At 34.1% G+C, this 26,806-nt stretch overlaps 1 protein-coding gene and 1 non-coding gene across 2 annotated transcripts; one reads left to right on the forward strand and one right to left on the reverse strand.

Moving 5' to 3' along the window:
• Positions 1–2,697: 2,697 nt before the first annotated feature.
• On the forward strand, positions 2,698–5,968 carry LOC131177789 (probable glutathione S-transferase). Its single transcript, XM_058142895.1, has 2 exons — positions 2,698–3,078; positions 5,588–5,968. Exons 1-2 carry the CDS (start codon positions 2,764–2,766, stop codon positions 5,951–5,953), a joined length of 681 nt encoding a protein of 226 aa, XP_057998878.1. The 5' UTR covers positions 2,698–2,763; the 3' UTR covers positions 5,954–5,968.
• Positions 5,969–8,861: 2,893 nt separating this feature from the next.
• LOC131177793 (small nucleolar RNA R71) lies at positions 8,862–8,965 on the reverse strand. Its single transcript, XR_009147082.1, has one exon. It is a non-coding gene; the product is annotated as a small nucleolar RNA R71 (small nucleolar RNA).
• Between the last annotated feature and the right edge of the window lie 17,841 nt (positions 8,966–26,806).

The raw sequence follows: 26,806 nt of genomic DNA on the forward strand, positions 1-26,806 counted from the left end.
ACTGATATAACAAATTAAGTTGAGAGATTATGAATAAAATTAACCCTAAAAATTTGCTTTGACTTGGTGCCCTTACCATAGAAATTTCCTTAAAGCTACTTTAATAAATCAATTGTATTACCAGGTCTTAATTAATCCATATCCTCCAATGGAAGAACCTGTGTCTTTTTCAAGCTCTTTTCAGTAGTTGGGAGCAGCTATTGACCTGTACTTGAAAATTGTAAATTGCTCTATCATTATTTTTCATTTTGTTTCCTTTCTTTTCTCTAGCGAAATCTAAACTCCTGGATTATTAGAACAGTACATGTCAAAATCTTAATTTTATGTTCATCATTAATTATTCTTCGTTGTCTGCATTTTATGTTTTTATAATTATATTTCTAGGATTTTTCTTGTGTAAACTTACTTATATCAAATATGAAATTTACTTATTAAATAAATCTCGTGTTGTAAAATGGGTCTAGATAGGAATTCCCTTCTAATGTTAGTCCCAACTTACTGAATAATTTATATTTCTGCTTACGTTCAAGAGAACAGGGATTTGCAAACTTTGTGTGTTACCATTGTGCTGAAAAGCAATTGAAGACCTCTCATCCAGAGAAGATGGAGTTTTTTGAAATTAAACCCGTCAAATTATTCGTGAAAATGATGAATTCGGAAGGTAGAGCTATAGAGATTGATGCGTATTCTAATGGTTCAATAAAGTCTATCCACGAGCAAATTCTATGAAAAATTTAAGAAAAAATACCTACGTAAAATTTTTCGTCTCTAATTATCAATGAAAAGCTTTTTGTAAGTAATATTAAGAAAAAAATAGGGGAAAAAAATTCTAAAAATCTAACCCTAGACATTGAATATAAATAGAAGCAACAGTAAACAGAGAAGGGGGGTTCAGAATCAAAAAGTCGGACATTAATATCTTCATTATTCTCTCCAAGCCGTCTAGAAGAATAGTGCATTAGCATCAAGGAGGAGTCCTCAGCCGAAGTTCCACAAGATCAAAACTATAGATTCTCTTCAGTTCTTTTGTTCTATTTCTCTAAGCTATTTTTATGTTCTTTAATTTCATTTTTATTATGTTTGCTAAACTCACAATGAGTGAGTAATTTCTATATTTTAGAATTAAGAGAGTAATACTTGTAATCATTATTATGGACAAATATTGAGTTTCATCTATTGTATTTGAGTTTTATTCTTTGATTCAATATTTTGTGTTTTTAATCCATGCTATGTGTTGGTATCCACTTAGATATGACAGAAGATACTAATTGAATAACTGAAAGGTGAAGATTGATATTGGAAAATCAGAATATTAAATCTAGAAAATCTGACCTGGAGATAGGCTGATGACATTTGTGGAATTCCATACTTAATCAAAGACCTTAAAGGGTTTTTATTAGGACTAATCGTCAATGAAAGTAGGGTTTAGTTTTGATTGAAATACACCTTAGGTGCCTTAAGAGATGACCTAAGATACCTTAGGATTAATTCCCATTAAAGCAACGATCCTCAATCTAATGAATAGACATGATTACATCCATAAAAAGGTTAAAGTGTGAAATCTTTATTTTAAAATTATTTTAAATAGATTGTTTCATTTTAAATTCATTATCCTTCTAATTTTTAGTATTCAAAATATATCAGATTCACTCTCCCATTTTATTCGGTAGCCTAGACAGTTAAAATTACTATGTACCTTGCTACTTGTAAATTAAATTTCTTGTGGGATAATACTCTACTCACTACTTTATTACTTATTAGCGATCCGTATATTTAGAGAGTTGAAAAACCAGCAAACAGTGATAGAGTACTGATACTCACAATGAACATCTCTTTTTATCGTAATGCAAGAATTTTCTAAATGGGCCTAATTTAAAGTAGGCTTTTGGCCTATTAGTCAACTGACTAAAGTCTTCAATTTTTATACAAAGCCGTCAAAATAGACCACACTTTGGACTAAACGCTCATCCCTTGCATCGACATTTTTTTTTTTAAATTTGTTGTGGTTCAATTATCAAATTATCATATGGCCTTTCAACTTTTCGTTTTTCCTAGTTCTTCCCCAACATTAAAGATTTGCTACTTATATTAAGTTTATTAACAAGTAAAGTGAGGATCGTTATCATTTTTTTTTTTTGAAATCAAAGAAAAAAAGAGTTAACAAATAATAAGTACTCTCTTTCCATTTTATCAATTTTTATACAGTAATTAAGAAAATAATTAAATTATTTAAATTAAAATAAAATACTCTTTGATTAAATTACTATTTGTCTCGTCTATTTAGTAGAGATATTGATATAAAGTTAAAAAAATATTAATTAATATTTTTTAATCATATCAAAATGACCTAATTTTGGACAAGATGATTTCTAAAAAATAACAAAAAGAAGACGATGGAGGAAGTATTAAAAATTTTAATAGTTTATTTATTATTACTAATCTATCCAATCAATGATCAAATATTAATATTTAAATAAATCTTAATAGTTCTTTTTTTTCAAAGAATTTTTTTTATATTACCAAAAAATTTAGTTTGGTAAAATTGAGCCACTATCCAAAAAGGACCAAAAAAAGAAAACAAGGGGGTTGGGGGTGAAAATTTAATAAAAAACTATGATTGTGGATTAAAAAAAATATTTAATTTTTTTAAAATAAAATAAAGACCAAGTGCAGAGAATAGCAGAAGAATGGAACTAAAAAGTTTTTATATAAATAGCAGACTTTGTGATCTAGAATTGTAAGAGATTACAAAACAAAGTGGCTATGGCAGAAGAAGAAGTAAAGGTTTTCAGGACATGGTCAAGTCCATTTCCTTTAAGAGTGATATGGGCACTAAAGCTGAAGGGGGTTGAGTTTGATACAGTGTATGAAGATCTCTCCAACAAGAGTCCTTTGCTTCTGCAATACAACCCTGTTCATAAGAAGGTTCCTGTGCTTCTGCACAATGGAAAACCCATCTGTGAATCTCTTGTCATTCTTGAATATGTGGATGAGAGATGGAAACAATTTCCATTGTTGCCTCAAGATCCTCATGAGAGAGCCAAGGCTCGCTTTTGGGCTAAGTTTGGTGATGATAAGGTATTATTGCTTCCTACTTTGATGAGTATTAGTTGCTTTTTCTTTTAGCCTTTTTTTTTTCTCGAAGTTAGAAGTTATCTTTAAGGTTAAATTTTTTTTTTTCTCTAAACTTTTAAATATAAATTATTGATTTTTTTTATTTAGATTATTAATTAAAAAATGTAAAATTAAATAGGTTTGAAGATTTTTTAGATAATAATAATAATTAGATTTAGGATGAATTTAATTAATTAATGATAAATTTTAATTGGATTTGGAATAGGTTTAGGTATTGAGAGTTTAAGTTTTGATGATTTTTATAGATATCTTACCCGTTGTTATCCTTAATGAACCATCAATTTAATAGAGTGAAAATATGAAGATAAAATTATTAATTTTTTAAAATTAGGGGTATATATATATATATATATATATTAATTTTGACAAAACCCAAGAACTTAAAAGTGATTGAAACTAAAAATTTCTATCGATGCAGGTCTTTCAATCAATAGTATATGGTATTCTCTGAGTTTTCCTCTTAGATACAATCCTTCCAACTTTTAGCTCAAATCCAAACTTATGTTAAAATAACATTTTCTACTTCCAGAACCTCTGTTCTTCGAGGAGGAAAATGATTAATAATTCACAGGATATCATTCTTAATGCTGGGAGCTTATGACCATCACTTGTTTAGTGGGTGGGTGGATCCAAACTCTTCCCATCAACAAAGGCGTGGAGAGTGGCGACTGGCTCTCCAAAAACATTGAATGTTTTAAAGTCTAATTCACTCTATTTTTCATTTTTAGTCTAAATTATTTAAAATTTTAATTTAACCTCAATTTATATTTTTTATATAAATGAGAATTATAAAATATTGAGGGCTGATTTATATTAAAATTAATTTTTAATTTTCTTTCTTATGTTTAATTTATTTTAGTTTTAATGAATAAAAAATAAAATTACTTGAAATTTTTTTTATTATTAAAATATAATATTCTAGTTTAATTAATATGACAATATAAAATAATTTTTTTATATTTTTAAATATAATTAATTTTAATTTAAATTTAATTATACAAAAATAATATTTTATTGAATTATTTATTTAATTATATAAAATGAAATTAAACTTATCTAACAAATACAAAAGTAAATTAAACATCATATTATGCCTAAAGTGTAAGTTCGCTTAATTATTGAAATATGATCCTTCAGGATTCCATATCAAATATGAAGTGTGTGTGGGTTATGTAGGAATAATGAATTTGTTAAAATTGTCATAATTTTAAAGGTGGTTCATTTCTGTCACTAACTTTTGTATGTAGGGGTGAGCATTCGGTTCAAACCGAACCGAACCGAACCGAACCGAATTAAATTACAAAAACTGAACCGTGAATTTTAGAAACAGAACGGAACCGAAATGGGTGAAAAATCAAATCGAACCGAACCGTTCTATTTCGGTTCGATTCGGTTTAAACCGATCAGTTTGATTTTTTATTGATTTTTGAATTTAGACTTGATTTTTAAGTTATTTAGTCTAATTTTAACTTTGGTTTGAACCTAATAACCATTAATCAATGAAATTAAACAATTAATATATATAAAATTAAATATAATTCATAAATTTTTCATAAAAATAAATTAATTCAAAAATCGATTCGGTTCGATTTAATTTGATTTGACTATATAAATTACTATTCGGTTCGGTTCGGTTTAACCGATTTTTTTCTCTTCAAAACCGAACCGAACCGAAATAACCGAAATTTTTATAATTTAAAACCGAACCGAACCGATTGAACCGAATTGACTCGATTCGGTTCGATTTTTCAGTTTGAACCAAATTCTGCTCAGCCCTATTTGTATGTGTGTTTTATTTATTGACAAAAAAAGAAAGGAGCTTTTTTGAAAATAAAGGATAGGGACTGATTTTTCAGGATTTCATATTGAATGTAAAGTGAGAATATGTGTGATTCATGTTTTGAATCCAGGATCCCATATTGAATGTAAAGTGTGCATGTGTGTGATTCATGTTTTGAATTTGGTCAAATTAAATTTAAATTAAACTATCAATTTTTATTATGAATTCGATTCTGTGCATACCTAAAATAAACAATGAATAAACAAGCATTATTAATTTTGTTTTTTGTAGTTATTTTAAAATTTTTACAATCAAATTAAATATTCATTTGCAAAATCATTTTTTTCAACAATGATAATAATATAATACTATGATAGATCATATAATTAAGAACAATTAATATGTTGCCAATTAAATATATTTTAATAAATCTCAGTTCTCTTGTTTGAAATGTTGAATTTTAAAAAAAAAATTCAATTCAATTAAATTTTTTTTCTCTTTTATTAATTCTCATATTAGAATGAAAGAATTTAATTTTTTTTAAAATTAAAAAATTTATCATTCCAAAAGAAATAAAATTCATATAAGATTGTGTAACAATTTTTTTGAATTTTTTTCTTACAAATAATTTATTTCAAATGAATCCATTATATTTTTTACTTTCTTGAGCAGGTGCTACAAACAATGAGACTGGATGTTCTACTAAAGCAAGGAAAACAACAAGAAGAAGCAATTGTTTCAACCATAGAGAACTTGAAATATTTAGAAGAAGAGCTAAAGGGAAAGAAATTCTTTGGAGGAGAGACCATTGGACTAGTAGATATTGCATTGGGTTGGCTTGCTTGCCACTTCAACGTGGTTGAGGAGATAATTGGTGTGAAATTGATAGAACAACAAAAATTCCCATTATTAGTGGCATGGATGCAAGAATTCTCAAATATCCCAACAATCCAAGAGAGTTGGCCTCCAAGAGACAAACTCTTTGATCGGTATGCTAGCTTCCATAAGGCTGCCCTTGGAGAGCACACACCAAAATGAGCCCATATCATTTGCGAAAATTATCATGGAGTTGTATTAATTTCATACAAGTTTTATCAAGAATAAAAACACCCACTTCTGATGTTTGTGTATTGCAATGGATTGTGATCTGGTTAAGGATTTCTCATTGTTTTGAACTAATAAAAGGGGAAATTTTAAAATTCATAGTTAATAATATTTTTAAATTAATTTATATAAATTAAAATTAAATTTAACTCTGTTAAACGAGTGGTATGTCTTTAATTAATAGATAAAATTAAATTATTATTTAATATATTCAATATAAATATACCCTCATTCATAATTATGTAAGATTTATTCTTTATTTTTCATAAAAGATTCATACTTTTGTGGGTGATAGAGTACTCACAGTGAACGCCTCTTTCTATCGTAGTGTAAGAATTCTCTGAATGAGTCTAAGTTAAAGTGGGCTTTCGGCCTTGATGTCCCAAAATATGTCCAAGAGGGGGGTGAATTGGACTTTAAAAACAATTTTCGGTTCTTGCTCAAAACCTTTGAAAATTGCAGCTAGGTTCAACTCAATTGACTAATGTGAAATATGAACAATACAGCTTGATGCACATATTTTGCATAGTCATTTAGGTCTAATTTCACAATCATTTTATTTGGTTATTAGTCATTTTTAGCTAATTTCATTAGTTATTTAGTTAGTTTTCCATAATTGTCAACTTTGGATTAATTTGTAATTTTTGCTTTGTTTTGTAGGAAAAATGGTGTTTTTGAAGGACTAAAGAGAATTTTGCCATTGAGGAGTGTCTTCTATAGCAAAAAGATGCCAAAAGCAAGTTTTCAAGCTAAAATATGCATAGACCAAACTGTGCATAACTTGCCGCATAAGCTATGCAGTTCTGCATAAGGAGGAAGAACACTGTTCCAGAACCAGCCGAAATGTGCATAAGGAGGCGCATAGCTTATGCACATTCTCACCTCCCTTATGCGATTCACGAAATTGTGCATAACCTATGCACCAAGTCATGCGACCGCATAAGTGACCCGAACCAGTAGCGCATAAGGGTGCATAACTTATGCGACCACTTATCTGATCCCATAAAGAGTTCATTAATGAGCTGGCAGAAGATTCCCTTAATGTATTCCTCCTAGAACATACTATTTTAGGGCTCCATGTCAGAAAAATGCTATATATAGTCCCATTTTCTCATTTTAGAAAAGAGGCAAGGAGCAAAGAAAGAAAGGAGGAGGCTAAGCAGAATTTGAGGAGTCATTTTCACCTTCCACACCATTTTTAACCAAGATTTGCAGATTTCTTCCTTGCTTTACATTTTTCCATATTTCTAGTGTTTAATTTCTTACTTCTTAGCTTAGATTAAAGCTTTATTTCCATTTAAACTCATCATAGCTTGTAAGCATTATGGATAGTGAGTAGTTTACTTTTGATTATGGAGTAAGGTTTGTAATATTAAAGATAATTTCTGGATTTTGATTGGGTAATCCATATTTTGTGGTCTTAATGAGTTTTATTCATTTCTTGTATGCTTAATGACATGCTTAATGTAGGATCCCATTGAGTAATGTTCTTAATCCATGGTTGAAGCACCGAAAGGAGAAGACCTTGTGATAGATAATCAGGAAATTGGACTTAATTAACTTAGACCTAGAAATAGGCTAAGGATTAAGAGGATTAACAGATTAATTAAAGAACTTAATGGGTCTTAATTAATTCTAAGTCCACGAAAGTAGGATTAGTTTGATTAAGGCACTCTTTGTCTCACTCGAAAGGGAATTCAAAGGATTTAAGGATTAATCTCCTTAAAACTCATAAGTTTCATAAGATTGGACAACCAATTTAAAATCCCAAAATAGCTCGAATATGAAATCCCGAACTCCGGAATCACCTTTTTACCATTGTTAATTTCTAATCAAATTTAATCATTTGCCATTTTAAATATTGCCATATTTGAACTTGCTTATTTCTATTTGATGCAATTTTAGTTTAATTAATACATTTTTGAATAGAATATTAATTTTGCACATTTAGATTTCATACTCCATTACCCATTAATTCATCATTTTAATCTCATAAATACTTCGATTTAGTCAACTTTTATATCGAAAATTCAATCATTAACACAACTCCTCGTGGGATCGATATTTTTCTATACTACTTGTACGACCCGTGCACTTGCGGTTGGGACGCATCAAGTTTTTGGCGCCGTTGCCGGGGAGTTGTTTGTTTAAGATTGAATTCTTGATTATTTTAGTTGTTTTTAGTTTTATCTTTGTTATCTTTTCATTTTGTGTTTGTTTGTTCTTTTTCAGGTACTTTAATCTTTTATGAGAAGAGCTAGAAGCTCAAGTGACACAACCTTACTGTTTAATCCTGAAATTGAGAAATTTTGTAAGGCCAACAAGAAAGAAACCAGAAGAAGGAAGGAAGCTTCGAGAGAAACCGAAATTGAAGCAGATATGGCTGATGAAAGAATTAGAATTGGTGTTGGTAATGCTGGAAATGGTCAAAATAATGAAAATGCAGCCCATGGTGAAGAAGTTGTTAATGCTAACGTGCCTAGTGAAGTATGATGGATCATGCTTTTCCTCGTTTTGATGACTTGAGAGAGAGCATAGCAAGACCAAGGATTGATGCAAATAGTTACAAGATGGATTTTGGAGTCCTTCAAATGATTCAGAATTCTCAATTTGGGGGTCATCCTTCTGAAAATCCACACACACACACGAAGAAGTTTGCTATGATTTGCGACATGCAAAAACAACTGGAGTGTCGATGATGCGGCAAGATTGAAGCTATTCCCATTCTCTTTGAAAGATAGAGCATTGGATTGGCTTGATTCTTTACCTCACAACTCCATTACAAATTGGGAGCAACTAAGCGATGCATTTCTTGCACAATATTTTCCACTGGAAAAACTCAAGAGTGAGGAATCAAATGACTTTCGGACCAAGAGAAGATGAAACTCTCTATGAATCATGGATGAGATGGAAGGAATTAGAGAGATTATGCCCACATCATGCCATTCCAAAATGGATGATAAATCGAATTTCTACACAAATGTCACTCCTGCAATCGGAGGAATTATTGATGCTCAAGCAGAGGAGAATTTATTATAAAGCATGAAGATGAAGCTTATGAGTTATTAGAGAAAATTGCAAAGAATACTCATCTTTGGAGTAGTCCAAGAGGACCAGCTCAACTCGAAAAAGGCAATTTCTTTGGAATGTATGATCTTGATCCATTCAACATGATTAATGCAAAATTTGATGCACTTACAAATGTCCTTGCTAAGAAGATGGAAGATTTGAGTATGTTGGTTAGTTCAACATCATCAGCTGGAAGTTCACAACAAGTGGCTTATGCAGAGAAACTACCGGTGTGGAGTAGATTATGGAGAACAAGCGGCATATGTTGGTAATTATGGAAACAAGCAAATGGGAATCCTTATTCTCAAACTTACAATCCAAATTGGAGGAATCATCCCAACTTTTCATGGGGCAATCAGCAAAATCAAGTTCAAAATCAAATTTTCAACCACAGCAATGAGTCAAGTACCATATCAACAAAATAGGCAACCATTGCCCAATTTTACGAGAAAAATATGAACCCTCCACCAAAGCGGCAGAGCGAAATTCCACCATGAAGCTTTATTGCAGCAGATTCTTGCCAACCAAAATAAGCATGATGAGGAGATGAGAGAGGTGAAAGCAAGGCTGGAACAAATGCAAACACACAAAGAATCTTTGGAAAACCAGTTGCACAACAAGCATCTTCCTCAAGTGCCAAATCTTTTGGAAAGCTTCCAAGTCAACCAGAAAATCCAAGAGAGCATTGTCAAGCTATTACTTTAAGAAGTGGTAAAGTTATAAATGATGAGAAGAGTGAAAGCAGTGAGAAGAGAGAAAATGAAAAAGGCGATGAGAGTGAAAAACAAGAAAGTGCGAGAAAAATGTAAGGAGAAATTTGAAGAAAAGAAGAGAAATATATACCTCCACAGGCCCTACAAGCCACAACTTCCCTTTCCACAAAGATTTCACAAAGCCAAGCTTGATAGGCAATTTGGGAAGTTCTTAGAGGTTTTGAAGAAACTTTACATAAATGTGCCTTTTGTTGATGCTCTTTCACAAATGCCCTCTTATGCAAAATTCTTGAAAGAAATTCTCTCAAACAAGAAAACTTGAAGATGATGAAAGCGTAGCTTTGTGAGAAGAATGTAGTGCTATCCTCCAAAGGAAACTTCCTCCAAAGCTTAAGGATCGGGAGTTTTCAATTCCATGCCACATTGGAGAGTCTTGTTCTACAAAAGCTCTATGTGATTTAGGGGCGATGTTAGCCTTATGCCCCTTTCTATCTATGAGAAGCTCAACATGGGAGATCTAAAGCCAACCCACATTTCTCTTGATTAGGTGAGAACAATCAAGTATCTGAAGGGATTTTGGAGAATGTGCCCTGAAGGTTGGAAAGTTCTATATACATTGACTTTGTCATCTTGGACATGGAGGAAGATTCCAATATTCCAATTATATTGGGAGACCCTTTCTAGCTACAGAGAGCATTGATTGATGTGAAAGGAGAAAAGCTTACTCTTAGGGTTGGTGAAGAGCAATTAATTTTCAATATTAATAACTCTATGAAGAAGCATCATTACGAAGTGATACTTGCTTGAGAGTTGATATTATTGATAAGTGGTTGAAGAACACTTCAGGAAGAAATATCCAGAAGATCCACTTGAAAATTGTTTGGTTCATGGAGGAGGCATAGACTATTACAACACTCATGAAGCTGCATATACTCAACACTTAGAGGGAAGTACACCATTCATTTACGCTCCGGTTTTCAACTCATACAAAAGGAAAAAGCGAATTTAAGCAATCATCATTCAAGGAAGAAGATGCACCTAAGGTAGAACTTAAGCAACTTCCTTCTCATTTCGGTATGAATTTCTTGGCACTAATAACTCTTATCCAGTAATTGTAAATGCAAACTTGAGTACTTTAGAAGTTGATAAGTTGTTAAGAGTGTTGAGACAATTTAGGAAAGTTTTGGGATACACCATAGATGACATTAAGGGAATAAGCCCACACTTTTGCATGCATAGAATCAGTTTGGAAGAAAATTGTAAACCATCTATTGAACATCAAAGGAGGTTAAACCCAAATATGAAAGAAGTTGTTAAAAAGGAAATTTTGAAGTTGCTTGATGCAGGGATCATATATCCCATCTCAGACAGTACTTGGGTGAGCCCAGTACATGTTGTCCCAAAAAAGGGTGGAATAGCGGTGGTCAAAAATGAAAATAATGAATTAATTCCCACTAGAACGGTGACTAGTTGGCGAATGTGCATAGATTACAGAAAATTAAATGTTGCCACTAGAAAAGATCATTTTCCACTTCCCTTCATTGATCAAATGTTGGAAAGACTAGCTAGGCATTCTTATTTTTGCTATTTAGATGGATATTCTGGTTTTTCAAATCCCTATCCATCCAAATGATCAAAGAAAACCACTTTTACTTGTCCATATGGAACCTTTGCTTATAGAAGGATGCCATTTGGGTTGTGTAATGCACCGACCACTTTTGAGGTGCATGATGGCAATCTTCTCGATTTCATTGAAGACATAATGGAGGTTTTTATGGGCGATTTTTACATTTATGGATCTTCATTTGATATATGCTTGGCTAACCTTTCTAAAATTTTGCGCGATGTGCGAATCTTGACCTTGTGTTAAAGCGGGAAAAGTGTCATTTCATGGTTCGAGGAAGGGATAGTGCTTGGACATTTGGTGTCTAACGGAGGAATAGAGGTTGATAAAGCCAAAGTTGAAGTGATAGAAGATGGCTCCTCCTACCAATGTCAAGGGAATTCGAAGTTTCCTAGGACATGCAGGGTTCTCTGAGCGCTTTATTAAGGATTTTTCTAAAATAGCTAAACCTTTGTCTAATTTGTTAAGTAATGACACACCATTTGAATTTGACCAAGAGTGTTTGGATGCCTTTTGCGAGGTTGAAGCAAGCTCTCATCCTTTGCACCAATCATGCAACCACTGATTGGAGCCTACCTTTTGAAATTATGTGTGATGCTAGCAACTATGCAATTGGGCTATTCTTGGTCAAAGAAAGGACAAAAGGCTTATGCTATTTATTATGCTAGTAGAACAACTGGATGAGGCTCAAACAAATTATGCAACAAGCGAAAAGGAATTTTTGGCAATTGTCTTTGCATTGGAAAAGTTCGGACCTTACATTATTGACTCAAAGGTAGTTATATTTTCGGATCATGCGACCATCGGTGTTGCTCAGTAAAAGGAGGCCAAAGCCAGAGGCTCATTAGGTGGATACGATGCTACAAGAGTTTGATTTGGAGATTAGAGATAAGAAGGGAGCTGAAAATGTAGTTCTTGATAATCTTAGTAGGTTGAAATTGGATGGTGAAGAATTGGATGAAATCCTATTGATGAGTTTTTCTTGGATGACCAACTTTTCTCTCTTGTTGCTAAACTACCTTGGTATCACGGACTTTGTGAATTATCTATCTTGTGGAGTTTTACCTCTAGGTATGACATGGCAACAAAAGAAAAAGTTCTTGCATGAGGTGAAGTTTTATAGATGGGATGACCCTTTACTCTTTAGGAGGTGTTGTGATGGTCTAATTAGAAGATGTATTCATGAAGAGGAAATACAGTATTTTGCATCATTGCCATGCTTACGATTATGGAGGACATTTTGGCATCTCTAAGACAGCTAGTAAAATTTTGCAAGCTGGTTTCTTTTGGCCAAATCTTTTTAAGGATGTGAGGAAATTTGTGTTGGATTGTGATAAATGTCAAAGGAGTGGAAATTTGTCAAAAAGAGATCAAATGCCCCTAAATAATATTCTTGAAGTGGAATTATTTGATGTTTGGGGAATAGATTTTATGGGGCCATTCCCTCCTTCATATGGTAATAGATACATCTTAGTTGGGGTTGACTATGTGTCAAAGTGGGTGGAAGCTATTGCAACTCCAACTAATGATGCTAGAGTGGTAGTAAAATTTTTGAAGAAATTTGTCTTGAGCGATTTGGAGCTCCTAGGGCCATAATTAGTGATGGGGGTTCCCATTTTTGTAATAAGCAATTTGAGAGCTTAATGAGGAAGTATGGTGTAGTGCACAAGATAGCTACTCCATACCATCCTCAAACTTCAGGACAAGTTGAAATTTCTAATAGAGAGCTCAAGCATATTTTGGAGAAAAGCAGTGAACAATTCTAGGAAAGATTGGTCTATCAAACTAGATGATGCTTTATGGGCATATAGGATGCCTACAAAACCCCTATAGGAACTACTCCCTTTAGGTTGGTGTATGGTAAGTCTTGTCATTTACAATGGAGCTAGAACATAGAGCATATTGGGCCATTCAAACCTTGAATTTTGATCTTAAGCAATTTGGTGAGAAAAGGTTGTTACAACTTAATGAGCTTGAGGAATTGAGGATGGATGCTTATGAAAGTGCCGTATTTATAAAGAAAGAACTAAAGTTTGGCATGATAAGCATCGAGGAAAAAGGAATTCAAAGAAGGTGATTCAGTTTTGTTGTTCAACTCAAGATTGAAATTGTTCACTGGAAAACTCAAGTCAAGGTGGGTGGTCCATATAGAGTTTCTAAGGTTTTCCCTTATGGAGCAATAGAAATTTGGAGTGAAAAATCTGGGAATTTTAAGGTCAATGGGCATAGATTGAAACATTACATAGCTGGAGACCCAATACTAGGAGCAAGGCTGTTACAAGCTCTCCAATCCCTCACCTCTTTTGATAAAATTCATGAAGAGTCCATTAAGGACTATAAATTAGCTCTCTTGGGAGTCATCCCAAGTCCTTTTATTTTGCTTTTGTTGATTTACTTTCATTTTCATTAATTTTGTTTTTATCTTAAATCTCCCCAAATTCAATTTTTGACATTGTTAAATTTTGTCTCTTGTAGATGTAATTCAACTGAAGAAAGAAATTTGGTGAAGCTGTTGGGAAAGTAATTCTTAACTTGAAAAAATTTTGTCCTTCAAAAGAATGATAAGTTTTTCTTTGCATAACTTTGTCACGAGGCTGCGATCTAGTTTATGCGAGAGGAATGTACATTCTGCAACAAAATGGCTTATGTTTTTGATGATTTGGATGTATTTAAATGGAGGAAGGTTGGTGAAGCTATTTGAAAATTGCAATCTAGTTATTGCAAAGGAAAACTAAGTACATTCTGCGAGCGAGAAAAATAGAATCTATGACGAGATCACTTGTGTTTTTGGTGAGGTTGGGTGAATAATTTTCTAATATTTGTGCTTCAAATGATATTATGGTGGTAAGTGAGTCATTTTTGCGTTTGAGCTCCTTTGGGGTTGTAGGATTCAAGGTAGAAATGTTGCATTTTCTTGGCAAATCTTGGAGACTTCATTTCATCATGTGTGGTTAGATGCAACTTCATACAGATTTTTTTATGGAGTTTTATGTCTTGAATGTTGATTTGCGAATTTGAGTCAAAATGGCATAGCTCTCAAAGGTCTTTTACGTAAAATCCATTTTACATGCTTGTGTGATGCACTTTTGATGAACTTTGAATATATTGATGTGTTTTGATGAAAATTTCTCATGGTATGTGTTTCCTAGAATTATATTTCATCATTCTCGGGTATTTTTCACACTTGCAATTCATGTTCTATTGCATTCTTGATTTTGTTGAATTGCGCATAAGCAACTGCATAACCAAAATTCTTGCCATTTTTCACCTTTATTGCAAGTGCATAAGGAGAGTGCATAGCTTATGCAACTCTGCATAACCTCATTTTGTCAAATTTCATATCTGTTAAAACTTGCATAAGGTGAGTGCATGACTTATGCACTTCTGCATAACTTCAATTCCTTCATTTTCTCTCTCTGCCGAAGCTTGCATAAGGTGAGTGCATGACTTATGCACTTCTGCATAACCAAAAATCCAAAACTCCAGTGCGAAGGTTGCATAAGCGAGTGCATAACCTATGCATACGCATGACCGAAAACCAGAAAAATCATTCTTGCCGAGGGTGCATAAGGAAGGTGCATAAGTTATGCACTTCCGCATAACCAAGAACTCCAAAAATACAACCTTGCGAGACTGCATAAGCAATGTGCATAGCCTATGCATACGCATAACCAAAATTCTGAATTTCAAAACTGCCGCGAGTGCATAAGCGAGTGCATAGCTTATGCACATCTGCATGACCACCAACCCAAATTCAAAAAAATTGCGCGAGTGCATAAGCGAGTGCATAGCTTATGCACATCTGCATGACCCAATTTTCGAAAAACCATTCTTGCCAGAGATGCATAAGGAGTGCATAACTTATGCACTCCCGCATGACTTCGCTCCTCACCATTTGAGTCAGAAACATGCATAAGGGCGATTGCATAACCTATGCACTTGTGCATAAGCATTTCTGAAATATAAATCCTTTTGAAACATGTACAAAAGAGTGCACAGGTTATGCATAAATCATTTTCCCCTTATGCAGTCTCCTTCAACCCGATTCAAATTCATTTTCACAAAGAACATTCCCACCACCTCCACTTCCGACTCTTGAACCCCACGACCGCCCTTCAACCTTCATTCTTTCAGGCATTCTCGCCGTCTCTCTCCCATCTTCTCCACCAGCTCTCATCACAAAAACCCTAAATCCCCTACATTTTCATTTCCCCTATCTCTTCTCCAATCGACCATGGATTCCCCTCCACATTCACGCCCGCCTCTCCTCTCGAAGTCTCTCCATTGTCTTGATACACCCCCTTTCAATCCTCCACCACAAGCGACACCACCACCACCTCCACCAACCACATACAAGCGCAAAATTAGGTCCAAATCCGTGCGACCCATGTCCTCTGCTCCTCCTCTGTCCAAGCGCAAAGACCCACCCACCCCATTTTGGAGCCACCTCCTAAAAGCCAAAAGCTCCAGCCTCTACACCTTCTTCCAGTAAAAGACAATTTCAGACCCCATTTGTATCAAAGCTACCTGGCCTCTCCACGATACAATTCAAAAGCCGCTTTCAAAGACTCAAAGATAGAAGGGTACAACCTACTAGGTATATATCTGTGATGCTCTACAATCTCTGGGTTTATTTGACAATGTAGTTGCATTACTTGTGGTATGGGTTGGAGCAGAATTTGTGCATAAGCAAGAGGTAGTTTATCAATTCTAGTTTTGGAGTTTATTTCTTCATTCTCTGCTACCCTCAACTTGCATGATGTAGACCATAAGCCAATTATGACATTTAGATGCTTGGGGCAAAATAGAGAGCTATCATTGGATCAATTTCATAGCATTTTTGGTTTTGCAATTGATGGGTTCTTTAGAGTACCACATCTTTGGAGTAGAGGTAGCCAATAAGGGCATCTGGAATCTGCCCAATTTTGGAGAATCATAACAAACCAACCTCAAACCTTCTCTCTGTGGTAGGTCCAAAACATCCCAAATCCTTGACCACACTTAGGTTTATTCATAGGGTGATGGCTAGCACCATATTGGGCGAGAGGACTAGTTACAGTCTTTGTGGGCAAATCTGAACTATTTATGTTATGGTGTGCATTTCACAAAGTTAGGGTGTCTCCGGGTTACTTCTTTTGCGAACATGTGCTGCATATTGCCACCAAATCCATTGGTGACATTGTTTTGGGTGGACTCATTCTTGTCATAGCCAAGCATTTTGGCTTTAATCTGCAGAGCACTCAATCCCGACACTTGAGGACACTTCCTATTTTGATCTTGCACACTTAACCAAAGCAGGGTTCCATTTATCATATTTTGATCTGGCCACCTGCGTGGCGAGCCTATTGCACAACCGAAACCCAACCTTTCACACGGTCCCACGGCACCTACTACACCTACCCCACCCCCTCAGCCTACTCAGGACACTCCAGCTACCTCTGCTCAGCCCATTCCTCCTACAGCTGAACCTACCTCATCCACAGCACCTCCTCCATTCAACACTAAAGCCTTATTCACCTACCTTGTGGGCTTAGTGATGATATCTACTTTGTGGATAGGAAGCTTGTGATGGTCTTGATACACTAAAGGATCGTCATGATCAACTATTTGACCTTGTCATGGAAACCGAGGACAAGCGAGAAAGAAGCGAAGGAGATGGTGAAGCAACTCATGATCTTTACGGGCATGCCACCCCACCTCCATCACCTCCTCCTGCACCATCATTTCGACGGTAGCGTGACCACCATTATAGCAACATCCTTGGACAAAGGAAAAACAATAGACATAGATTAGTGTTTAGTTTACTTTTGTTCAATCTTGTAGGACCTTTTCTTTGTAAATATGTTCAAACATTTATAGTTTGTTTTGGATTTTGTTGATTTGTTCTAAATTAGATTCTTTTAAATTCTGTTTCTTTTCAAGTTTTATTGAATAGCTATTACATTAGTCTTCTTTGATTTTTATAGCACTTATTGCCTTTTTGTACATATTTGCCCATACACTGTCTATATTTCCATACTTTTCTTTGGTTGTACATTTCCCCTTGCAAATTCCCATGCGACTTTTTGTATACAACTGACAGTATGAATTTCCTCATGCATAACCTTTGCATAGCACTGTGCAACTCTTTCTGCTATACTGTGAGCTTGCACAGTTGTATTTCCTTATGCAAGCATCTGCATAGCCTATGCAACATCTATTGCCTCTTATGCGACCTGCATGGCTTATGCACCTTACCTATGCACATGTTACGGACAAGACTTAACTCTGCATAACACATGCGACTTTTATGCATCCCTTTAACTTGAATTCTCATACAGTAACTCTTTCTTTTTGTTCTTATTTTTACAATTCTGGTCAATATTATTTGCTTTGAGTTTTGTATATCTTCTGTTTGAGTCATTGAGGACAATGTCTAATTTTGAGTTTTGGGGTGCAGATTTTGATTTTTAGCTTTATTTTTCTCATTTTGAGTATAAGAGCATCTCATCCCATTTCATTTACATATATTGTAAATATTTTACATATACATCCATACATACATATTCATTACACATTTATACACACATTATACATCACTTAGAAATTGTACAAATTGCATACAAATAGGCTTACTCCATTTAGTTCATGCATTACTCATTTTAGGAATCATACACCATGCATTAAAATCTTTTGCCAAATCCCTTGAGTATTGAAAATGTGCCTATGAGAGTGATTTGACTCACCTTTTAGTTGGGTTTGTGGATTGAAAGTTTCCTAAAAGGTGCAAGGTTTTGAAGTGTCTATCCCTTGCCTATATCTTCTTAGCCAAAAAGTCACCCAACTAGTTATTGAGAGATTGGAGTGTTTAGAGAGAGCTATAGGATAAAAGGTAGTCAAGTGATGGCTCACCAATCCTATAACAAATTTTCTAAACTTTTCAAGGCAAAATACTAGCTGGTACTTGAAAGAGAGATGATTAGGCATTCTTTAAATTAAACCTTCTCATTTCAAACCTTTGACCTTTTTCCTCAATTAAAATTAACCCTTGTAAACCCCTTAGAGCCTATATACACCTAAATTTTTCTTGAAACCCTTATTGCTACCTAGCCAATGAACCAAACACTCCAACCCTTTTCATGAGAATAATTATTCATAATATTAGGTACATAAAATAAAAAAAAAATACAATAAAAGGGAGAAGAAATACTTGTCACCTTGTAAAAGTGCTAGTATATGTGCTTTTCACTATTGCCATTCAAAATGAAAGAAATCCACCCAAAGTATTAAAAGAAATGAGTTTGGGGGTGGCATTTTTAGGGACAATCATCAAAAGAAAATACAAAATACAAGTTAAAGTATCAAAATGTCCCTCCATTTTTATGTGTTTTGTAAACTATGCTAGCACTTGACAATCCTCATTGTGTATTCTTCTCTCCCATATAAAAAAAAAAGAGAAAAAGAAAAAAATATATAATAAAGTGTACCTTATGTTTCAAAATTGAAAATATTCTCATGCTTTGAATCCTTTTTACCTATCTTTCTTCTTAGTCTCATTTTGAACCCCATGGCCCCACTACATCCCTAAAAAGACCTTTGATCTCTTGATAGTACTAGCTACATTAGTGGAGATAGGAGTAGGGAATTTGCCTATGGGATTGAAAAATTATTCATTCATTCATTCAATTCCATCATTCCATATGGAGACACTTTGACTATTGATTGTTCTAGAATTCCTTTTGAGCATGACTCTCTCTTTTGATTGGTTGGTTTGGGGATTTGAATGATAATTGACTTGATGGCTAAGCGGTGAAAGCTTGGATAAGCATTAAATTCTTTGCATTTTGAAGGATGGGTATATGGATTGTTGGTATGGCTAAAGGTGTGTTAAGTTACCTTAATGAGTGATTTTCATAACTCTTTGGATAAGGCACCCTTAAAAACTTTGCACCACATTTTAAAGTTTGCTTGAGGACAAGCAAAAGCTTGAGTTTGGGGGTATTTGATGCACATATTTTGCATAGTCATTTAGGTCTAATTTCACAATCATTTTATTTGGTTATTAGTCATTTTTAGCTAATTTCATTAGTTATTTAGTTAGTTTTCCATAATTGTCGACTTTGGATTAATTTGTAATTTTTGCTTTGTTTTGCAGAAAAAAAATGGTTTTTGAAGGACTAAAGAGAATTTTGCCATTGAGGAGTGTCTTCTACAGCAAAAAGATGCCAAAAGCAAGTTTTCAAGCTAAAATATGCATAGACCAAACTGTGCATAACTTGCCGCATAAGCTATGCAGTTCTGCATAAGGAGGAAGATCACTGTTCCAGAACCGGCGAAATGTGCATAAGGAGAGCGCATAGCTTATGCACATTCTCACCTCCCTTATGCAGATTCACGAAATTGTGCATAACCTATGCACCAAGTCATGCGACTTCATAAGTGACCCAGAACCAGTAAGCGCATAAGGGTGCATAACTTATGCGATCCACTTATCTGATCCCATAAAGAGTTCATTAATGAATGTGTGAAGATTCCCTTAATGTATTCCTCCTAGAACATACTATTTTAGGGCTCCATGTCAGAAAAATGCTATATATAGTCCCATTTTCTCATTTTAGAAAAAAGGCAAGGAGCAAAGAAAGAAAGGAGGAGGCTAAGCAGAATTTGAGGAGTCATTTTCACCTTCCACACCATTTTTAACCAAGATTTGCAGATTTCTTCCTTGCGTTACAGTTTTCCATATTTCTAGTGTTTAATTTCTTACTTCTTAGCTTAGATTAAAGCTGTATTTCCATTTAAACTCATCATAGCTTGTAAGCATTATGGATAGTGAGTAGTTTACTTTTGATTACGGAGTAAGGGTTGTAATATTTGAGATATTTTGTGGATTTTGATTGGGTAATCCATATTTTGTGGTCTTAATGAGTTTTATTCATTTCTTGTATGCTTAATGACATGCTTAATGTAGGATCCCATTGAGTAATGTTCTTAATCCATGGTTGAAGCACCGAAAGGAGAAGACCTTGTGATAGATAATCAGGAAATTGGACTTAATTAACTTAGACCTAGAAATAGGCTAAGGATTAAGAGGATTAACAGATTAATTAAAGAACTTAATGGGTCTTAATTAATTCTAAGTCCACGAAAGTAGGATTAGTTTGATTAAGGCACTCTTTGTCTCACTCGAAAGGGAATTCAAAGGATTTAAGGATTAATCTCCTTAAAACTCATAAGTTTCATAAGATTGGACAACCAATTTAAAATCCCAAAATAGCTCGAATATGAAATCCCGAACTCCGGAATCACCTTTTTACCATTGTTAATTTCTAATCAAATTTAATCATTTGCCATTTTAAATATTGCCATATTTGAACTTGCTTATTTCTATTTGATGCAATTTTAGTTTAATTAATACATTTTTGAATAGAATATTAATTTTGCACATTTAGATTTCATACTCCATTACCCATTAATTCATCATTTTAATCTCATAAATACTTCGATTTAGTCAACTTTTATATCGAAAATTCAATCATTAACACAACTCCTCGTGGGATCGATATTTTTCTATACTACTTGTACGACCCGTGCACTTGCGGTTGGGACGCATCACAGCTCTATTGACAAGTTGATTCAAAGTTAAGCTATATGCAATCAGTATACTGATCTAACAAATTATATCAGCATTCAGCAGAGATATAAGTAATCTGGATAAGTTTTAAACTCAGCAACCAGAGCAGAATACCATATATCCTAACTGACAGCAAATCAAATAACAAGCAAATTATATCAGATATCAGCAGATTTAGCAGTAAACTAATTTTCTCAGTTTGCAGCAAGGTTATCAGCAAACAATATCAACTTTCATATCAGCAAAAGCATATCAATCATAAAGTTAAATTGCATAAATGTAAAGAGAAAGGGTTGAGAAAATGAACACTGAAATTTTTATAGTGGTTCGGCTCAACTAGCCTACATCCACTCTCTCAAAGATCCCACTTTGAGTCTTCACTTCACTATTCTTCTCTTTTAAAGGCAAGAGACAAAAAGCCTTTTACAAATCTTCTCACCAAAGCTTTTACAAGTAGCTTCACACTTCTACCAAGTGTTATCCCAAACACTTTTCACAACCAAGTTTCAATAGGTGCTTGAATGACCTCTCATAAATGATAATAATGTGTTTAAGACTCACTCTCACTCAATACAACAGAATCTATAAAGAAGAGATGAGTAGATAAGCCAATGATGAGCAATAAAAACACTTTGAGCACTTTGAATGAAAGCTTTTATGATTTTGAACAGTGGAGAGTCTTTCATTAAGTGCAAAATGGCCAAGGGTAGGTGTATTTATAGCTTTGGAACGTTTTTGACCGTTTGAGAACTCATTTGAACGTTACAGTTACGAATTTCAAGAAAATAGCCTTTATTTTGTCGTTTTCTGCGATGTTGTGCAGAGTTGAGACAGTTAGCATACTGGAGAAAATAGCAAACCAGTTAGCATACTAAAATAAGTAGCAAACCAGTTAGCATACCAGGAAAACTTTTCTGCATAACTTTCAAAACTATAAAACTTTACACCAAATCATAGTCAAATACTTTTAGGCCAATAAAGATATTTAAAAGAAAATCTTTTGAGGGATTGAAAATAAGTATCATTGACTTCTACTCCTCAATTCTTTTCACAAGCAATCCTAAAAATAAAACTAACTTCTATACTATGTGTACCTTCAAATTTGATTTTCAATGCAGCCTTAGAAGGTAACCTTTTCTTCTTTTATCTCCTTTGATTTGTCCTGTGTTATCCTTAGAATATCATCCTTTCTTCAAAAGCACGAATCCATTATGAAATCCTTGTGACTTTTCCTTTCGTTCTTTTGAGAAGCACAACACTTAAAACAATGTTAGTTTGATTCTAGTTGAGTTTTGGTATCATCAAAATCTATGCTCCTTTGAGCTTGTGGGGTCAACAATCTCCCCCTTTTTGATGATGACAAAACTCAATTGAATCACCATGTAAATATTAATAAGTGTGAGTATATGTATGAATGTATATGTGAGAATAACTCCGCCTATGTATGTGCTTATATCAACAATTAATCACAAATAACTCCCCCTTAATAATTTCAATGAAATATTCATAAGCATTTTCTTAAGGAGTCAAGTGTGACTAAAGATACTAACTGAATATGCACAGTATGCACACTAATCACAAACTGTATATCATTCACAAGTTAGATCAACAATATGCACACTATAAAGTTATATCAACAATATACTAATCACAAACTTTATCATTCACAAGATATATCATCAAGATTACTCATTCATTACTTTTCTCCCCCTTTTTGTCAGCATCAAAAGAACATGGGAGAAATCATGCACATGTTTATAAATCAAAATGCAGTTTAAGTGCAGTGAATAAACAGTCAAAACAGTAACTGATATAGCAAACTAATTAAAGTTCAGAAAAACTAAAAGTAGCAAACTAAGTAGCAAATTAAGAAACAGGCTGTTAGACAAAATTGAATAATTAAACATGCAGAATGGTTGTTTATCCTTGCAGCCTAGAGCTTCTGCAGATTGGTTTTGGAACAGCCATCTTCACCTTTTTTGGCTTGACAGGTTTATCACTCAAGGTTTGAAGAATTTCAGCAGCCAATTCAGTTCCTGGTGTTAAGGGAATAACAGGGCCAGCTGCAGAGCAGTAGTACCAGACTCTGCTGTCAACTTTTTGCCATTTTTAGTCTTTTTACTAGATGGTTTACCAGTTTGCTCTTTCTATTTACTGCTTTGTTCCTTTTGAGCAGTTTTTGCCTTGTCTTTTGCAGGAGCAGCAGGAGCAGGAGTCTGGGGTTCTGTCTCAGATTCTGAGTCACTCATATCCTTCCTACTTCCTTCTTTGCTGCCTCCATTACCATTTCCATCATCAGAATCATCTTCATCTTTTTCAGTTTCATCTTCTTCCTCTTCTTCCTTCTCTTCCTCTTTCTCTTCTTCTTCTTCTTCTGTTTCTTTTTCTTCCTCTTCCTCTTCTTCTTTTTCTGATTCCTTTTCTTCTTCTGTTTCCTGTTCTTCCTCTTCTTCTGCAGATTCTTCCTCTTCTTCCTCTTTTTCTTTTTCAGTTTGAGGAACAGAACCAGTAGCAGCTTTACTGGTTTCTCCAGCTTCAGTGTTTGAAATACCCAGATGAACTTTGATTTTAAATAATTCTTCCACAATTTTGTACATCAATGTCAAAGAGCCATCAACTTTAGAATCAAGAGCATTCATAAGAACAGTTTGAAAACCTCTAAATTTCTGTAGCTCTCCAAGTTCCATTTCAACAAATTCCCTCAAGTTGTTCACTTCCTCCAGAATTCCTTCAACATTAACAGTGCCACTTGCACTATCCTTGGAACTAGCACCTTGTTCAAATCTAAGTTTTCTGCCATCATCATCTTTTTGCAGACTTGTAATTGGGATCATATTTGTCCTAAGTTTCTCGGTTTCCAGAGGTATCCCAAAGTCTCTAAACAGACCATTAAGAAGATGGGCATAGGGTAGCTTGTAAGGTGGTTTCCATTTCATGATTTGCTTCAACATAAAGTAGGCAAGATTGAATTCAATTTGATTCACAATATGCCAGATAATGCAAAGATCAAGAGTACTTAAATAATTTAGACTGCCAGTTCTAGGATTCAGCACATAGATGATAAAACTATGAAGAATTTTGATATGTTGATGAGCATGGGTAATGCTAGTCTTATCCTTCACTTCCCCTTTAAACACTTCAGCCTCAAAATCTCTTTTGTTAAATCCACCAACAGCAAAAACATCTTTGTGAGAACAGATTTTATTCCCACTGTTTGGGATTCCTAAGGCTTTGGCTAATCTATCAACTGTCACTTCATAGACTTTCCCTTTCATTTTCACCTTAAAAGGTTCATCTCTGTCAGAATCATCAACCCTTAAATTCTTATAGAATTCTTGAACTAAGTCCACATATACTCCTTCAGTGTCAGAGCACAATTTATCCCATTTTTGATATTCAAACAAGGATTGTAAAGGAACAGAAACTTCAATAAAAGCAGGCCAGTGGATATACCTTGGCTCATGAATGGCCCTTTCCATATGCATAACTGGAGCTTTTGAAGTCTTTTTCTTTTTGGTTCCTTTTTCTTGGACAGGCTCACTTGTTCTTTTCTTGGGCGTCTCTTTTGATTTTCCAATTACCAGAGGAGCGTCTTTTTGTGGAGGAGGAGATGCAGGAACACTTGCATCAGTGGAGTCCGAAGATGATGAATATGTGGTGATTTTAGCTTTGCCTTTTCCTTTTCCTTGCGCCATGACCAACTCAGAAGAAAATTAGGCCGAAAGGACAGTGAAAACTGGGTTCACAAATTTAACGATGTGAGCAGCCAATACATAATCATTCAAAGCACATCAACATATTTCTAGCACAACTTAGTACAATGTCATAAAAACAGAACAGACAGCAAGAGATATTCGGGTTTTTGAGAATCCATGGCAATCGATTTATGATTTAGTTATATACCACATTTTTACGTAATACTGATATTAAAAAAAAATTAACAGCTCATTGCGAAAGCAAAACAAACAGAACAGTCCCAAAAAAAATGTAAAACACGATTCCATTAAAGTTTTAGATTCAATACCTGAGACTTGTAGAGACAGAGAATGCGAATTGATACCAAGTGCGTAAAAAAAATTTTAATCCAACAAGAAGTGGTTTCTTTCGGCAGATTTAGACAAATAACAGGGAATAAAAATTTTTTTTTGGGGATTTTCTAACTTGGAACAACGAATTTGATTCACAGCCAATGGGTTTCAGAAATTTTTAAGGAAGATGAAGGGAGACGATAGTTTGGATGGTTGCTAATGAAATGGGTTAGCAGGTGGAGAAAAAGTGCAACCGTTCTGGTTTTGGGAGTCGATGCGACAGAAAAGAGAAGGAGTTTTGAATTTTAAAACTGAAAAGACACAACTGGAGATATTTGCAGAGGACGGGTACCGTGTATCAGTGGAGAAGCAATGAGAAGATTGATGGTTCTGAAAAAAATTTTGAGTCCCGCGCTAGTTTATATGTCAAAAGTCCATTTTGCCCTTAAATCACATAAAGATGCAATGCTCTAAATAGAGGGGTATTTAAGTACTATGCTCTTTAAACATGCAGAATAGGCACTCGAAAAAAATTAATTTTAGAGTTTTAGTACAATCAGACCTGACTTCCAGTTTGCCAACGAAAAGTTAGGAGCAGTGGTGAAGCATTTAGCAATCACGAAAATTAGCAAACAAATTAGTATACCACTGTGATCAAATTCTGCAGAATACTATTCATATCTGATAAGACCCAGAATTTTTCAAATTGCACCAGAAATATCAGAATGCATTTTTAACACTACAAACCAACATATATCACTTCATTTTCATATAGAAACATGAGAATGCATCAAAACTTAATTAAGAGCATCAATCATACCAAGTTCTCTTCTTATTTTGTAGAAAATTTCTTCATTGAGTGGCTTTGTAAAAATGTCAGCAAGCTGTTTTTCAGAAAGGACAAATTCAATTTGAATATCACCATTTTGAACATGATCCCTAATAAAATGATGTCTAATTTCAATATGCTTGCTTCTAGAGTGTTGGACAGGATTTTTTGATAGGTTTATAGCACTAGTATTGTCACATCTTATGGGAATGTGATCAAATTTAATTTCAAAGTCTTCAAGCTGTTGTTTCATCCATAAAATCTGTGCAACACAACTTTCAGCTGCAATATATTCAACTTCTGCAGTAGAAAGTGCAACAGAGGTTTGCTTTTTACTGTGCCATGAAACTAATGCATGACCTAGAAATTGACAAGTTCCAGAAGTGCTTTTTCTGTCCAGTCTACTACCAGCAAAATCTGAATCACTATAACCAATAAGATCAAATGATTCACATTTTGGATACCATAAGCCAATGTTGTGAGTGCCAATGAGGTACTTAAAAATTCTCTTAACTGCTACAAGATGAGATTCTTTTGGACATGATTGAAATCTTGCACATAAATATACACTAAAATGAATGTCTGGTCTAGATGCTGTCAAGTAGAGTAAAGAACCAATCATACCTCTATAAAGTTTGTTATCTACCTCTTTACCTTTTTCATCTTTCTCCAATTTAATTGTTGAGCTCATGGGAGTTCCGATACTTTTCATATCTTCCATTTTGAACTTCTTTAGCATATCCTTTATGTACTTGGACTGATTTATAAAAATTCCATCTTTCATTTGCTTAATTTGCAATCCAAGGAAGAAAGTAAGTTCACCCATCATACTCATTTCAAATTCACTTTTCATCATATTGGAAAATTTCTTACAAAGAGAATGGTTAATAGCACCAAAAATAATATCATCTACA

The sequence above is a fragment of the Hevea brasiliensis genome, unplaced genomic scaffold (assembly GCF_030052815.1).
Source record: "Hevea brasiliensis isolate MT/VB/25A 57/8 unplaced genomic scaffold, ASM3005281v1 Scaf88, whole genome shotgun sequence".
Classification (NCBI taxonomy): Eukaryota; Viridiplantae; Streptophyta; class Magnoliopsida; order Malpighiales; family Euphorbiaceae; genus Hevea; species Hevea brasiliensis.

Coding starts and splice junctions, on each gene's coding strand:
- LOC131177789 (XM_058142895.1), top strand. CDS start 2,764: ATGGCAGAAGAAGAAGTAAAGGTTTTCAGGACATGGTCAAGTCCATTT. Junction 3,079..5,587: donor CTAAGTTTGGTGATGATAAG/GTATTATTGCTT, acceptor TTTCTTGAGCAG/GTGCTACAAACAATGAGACT.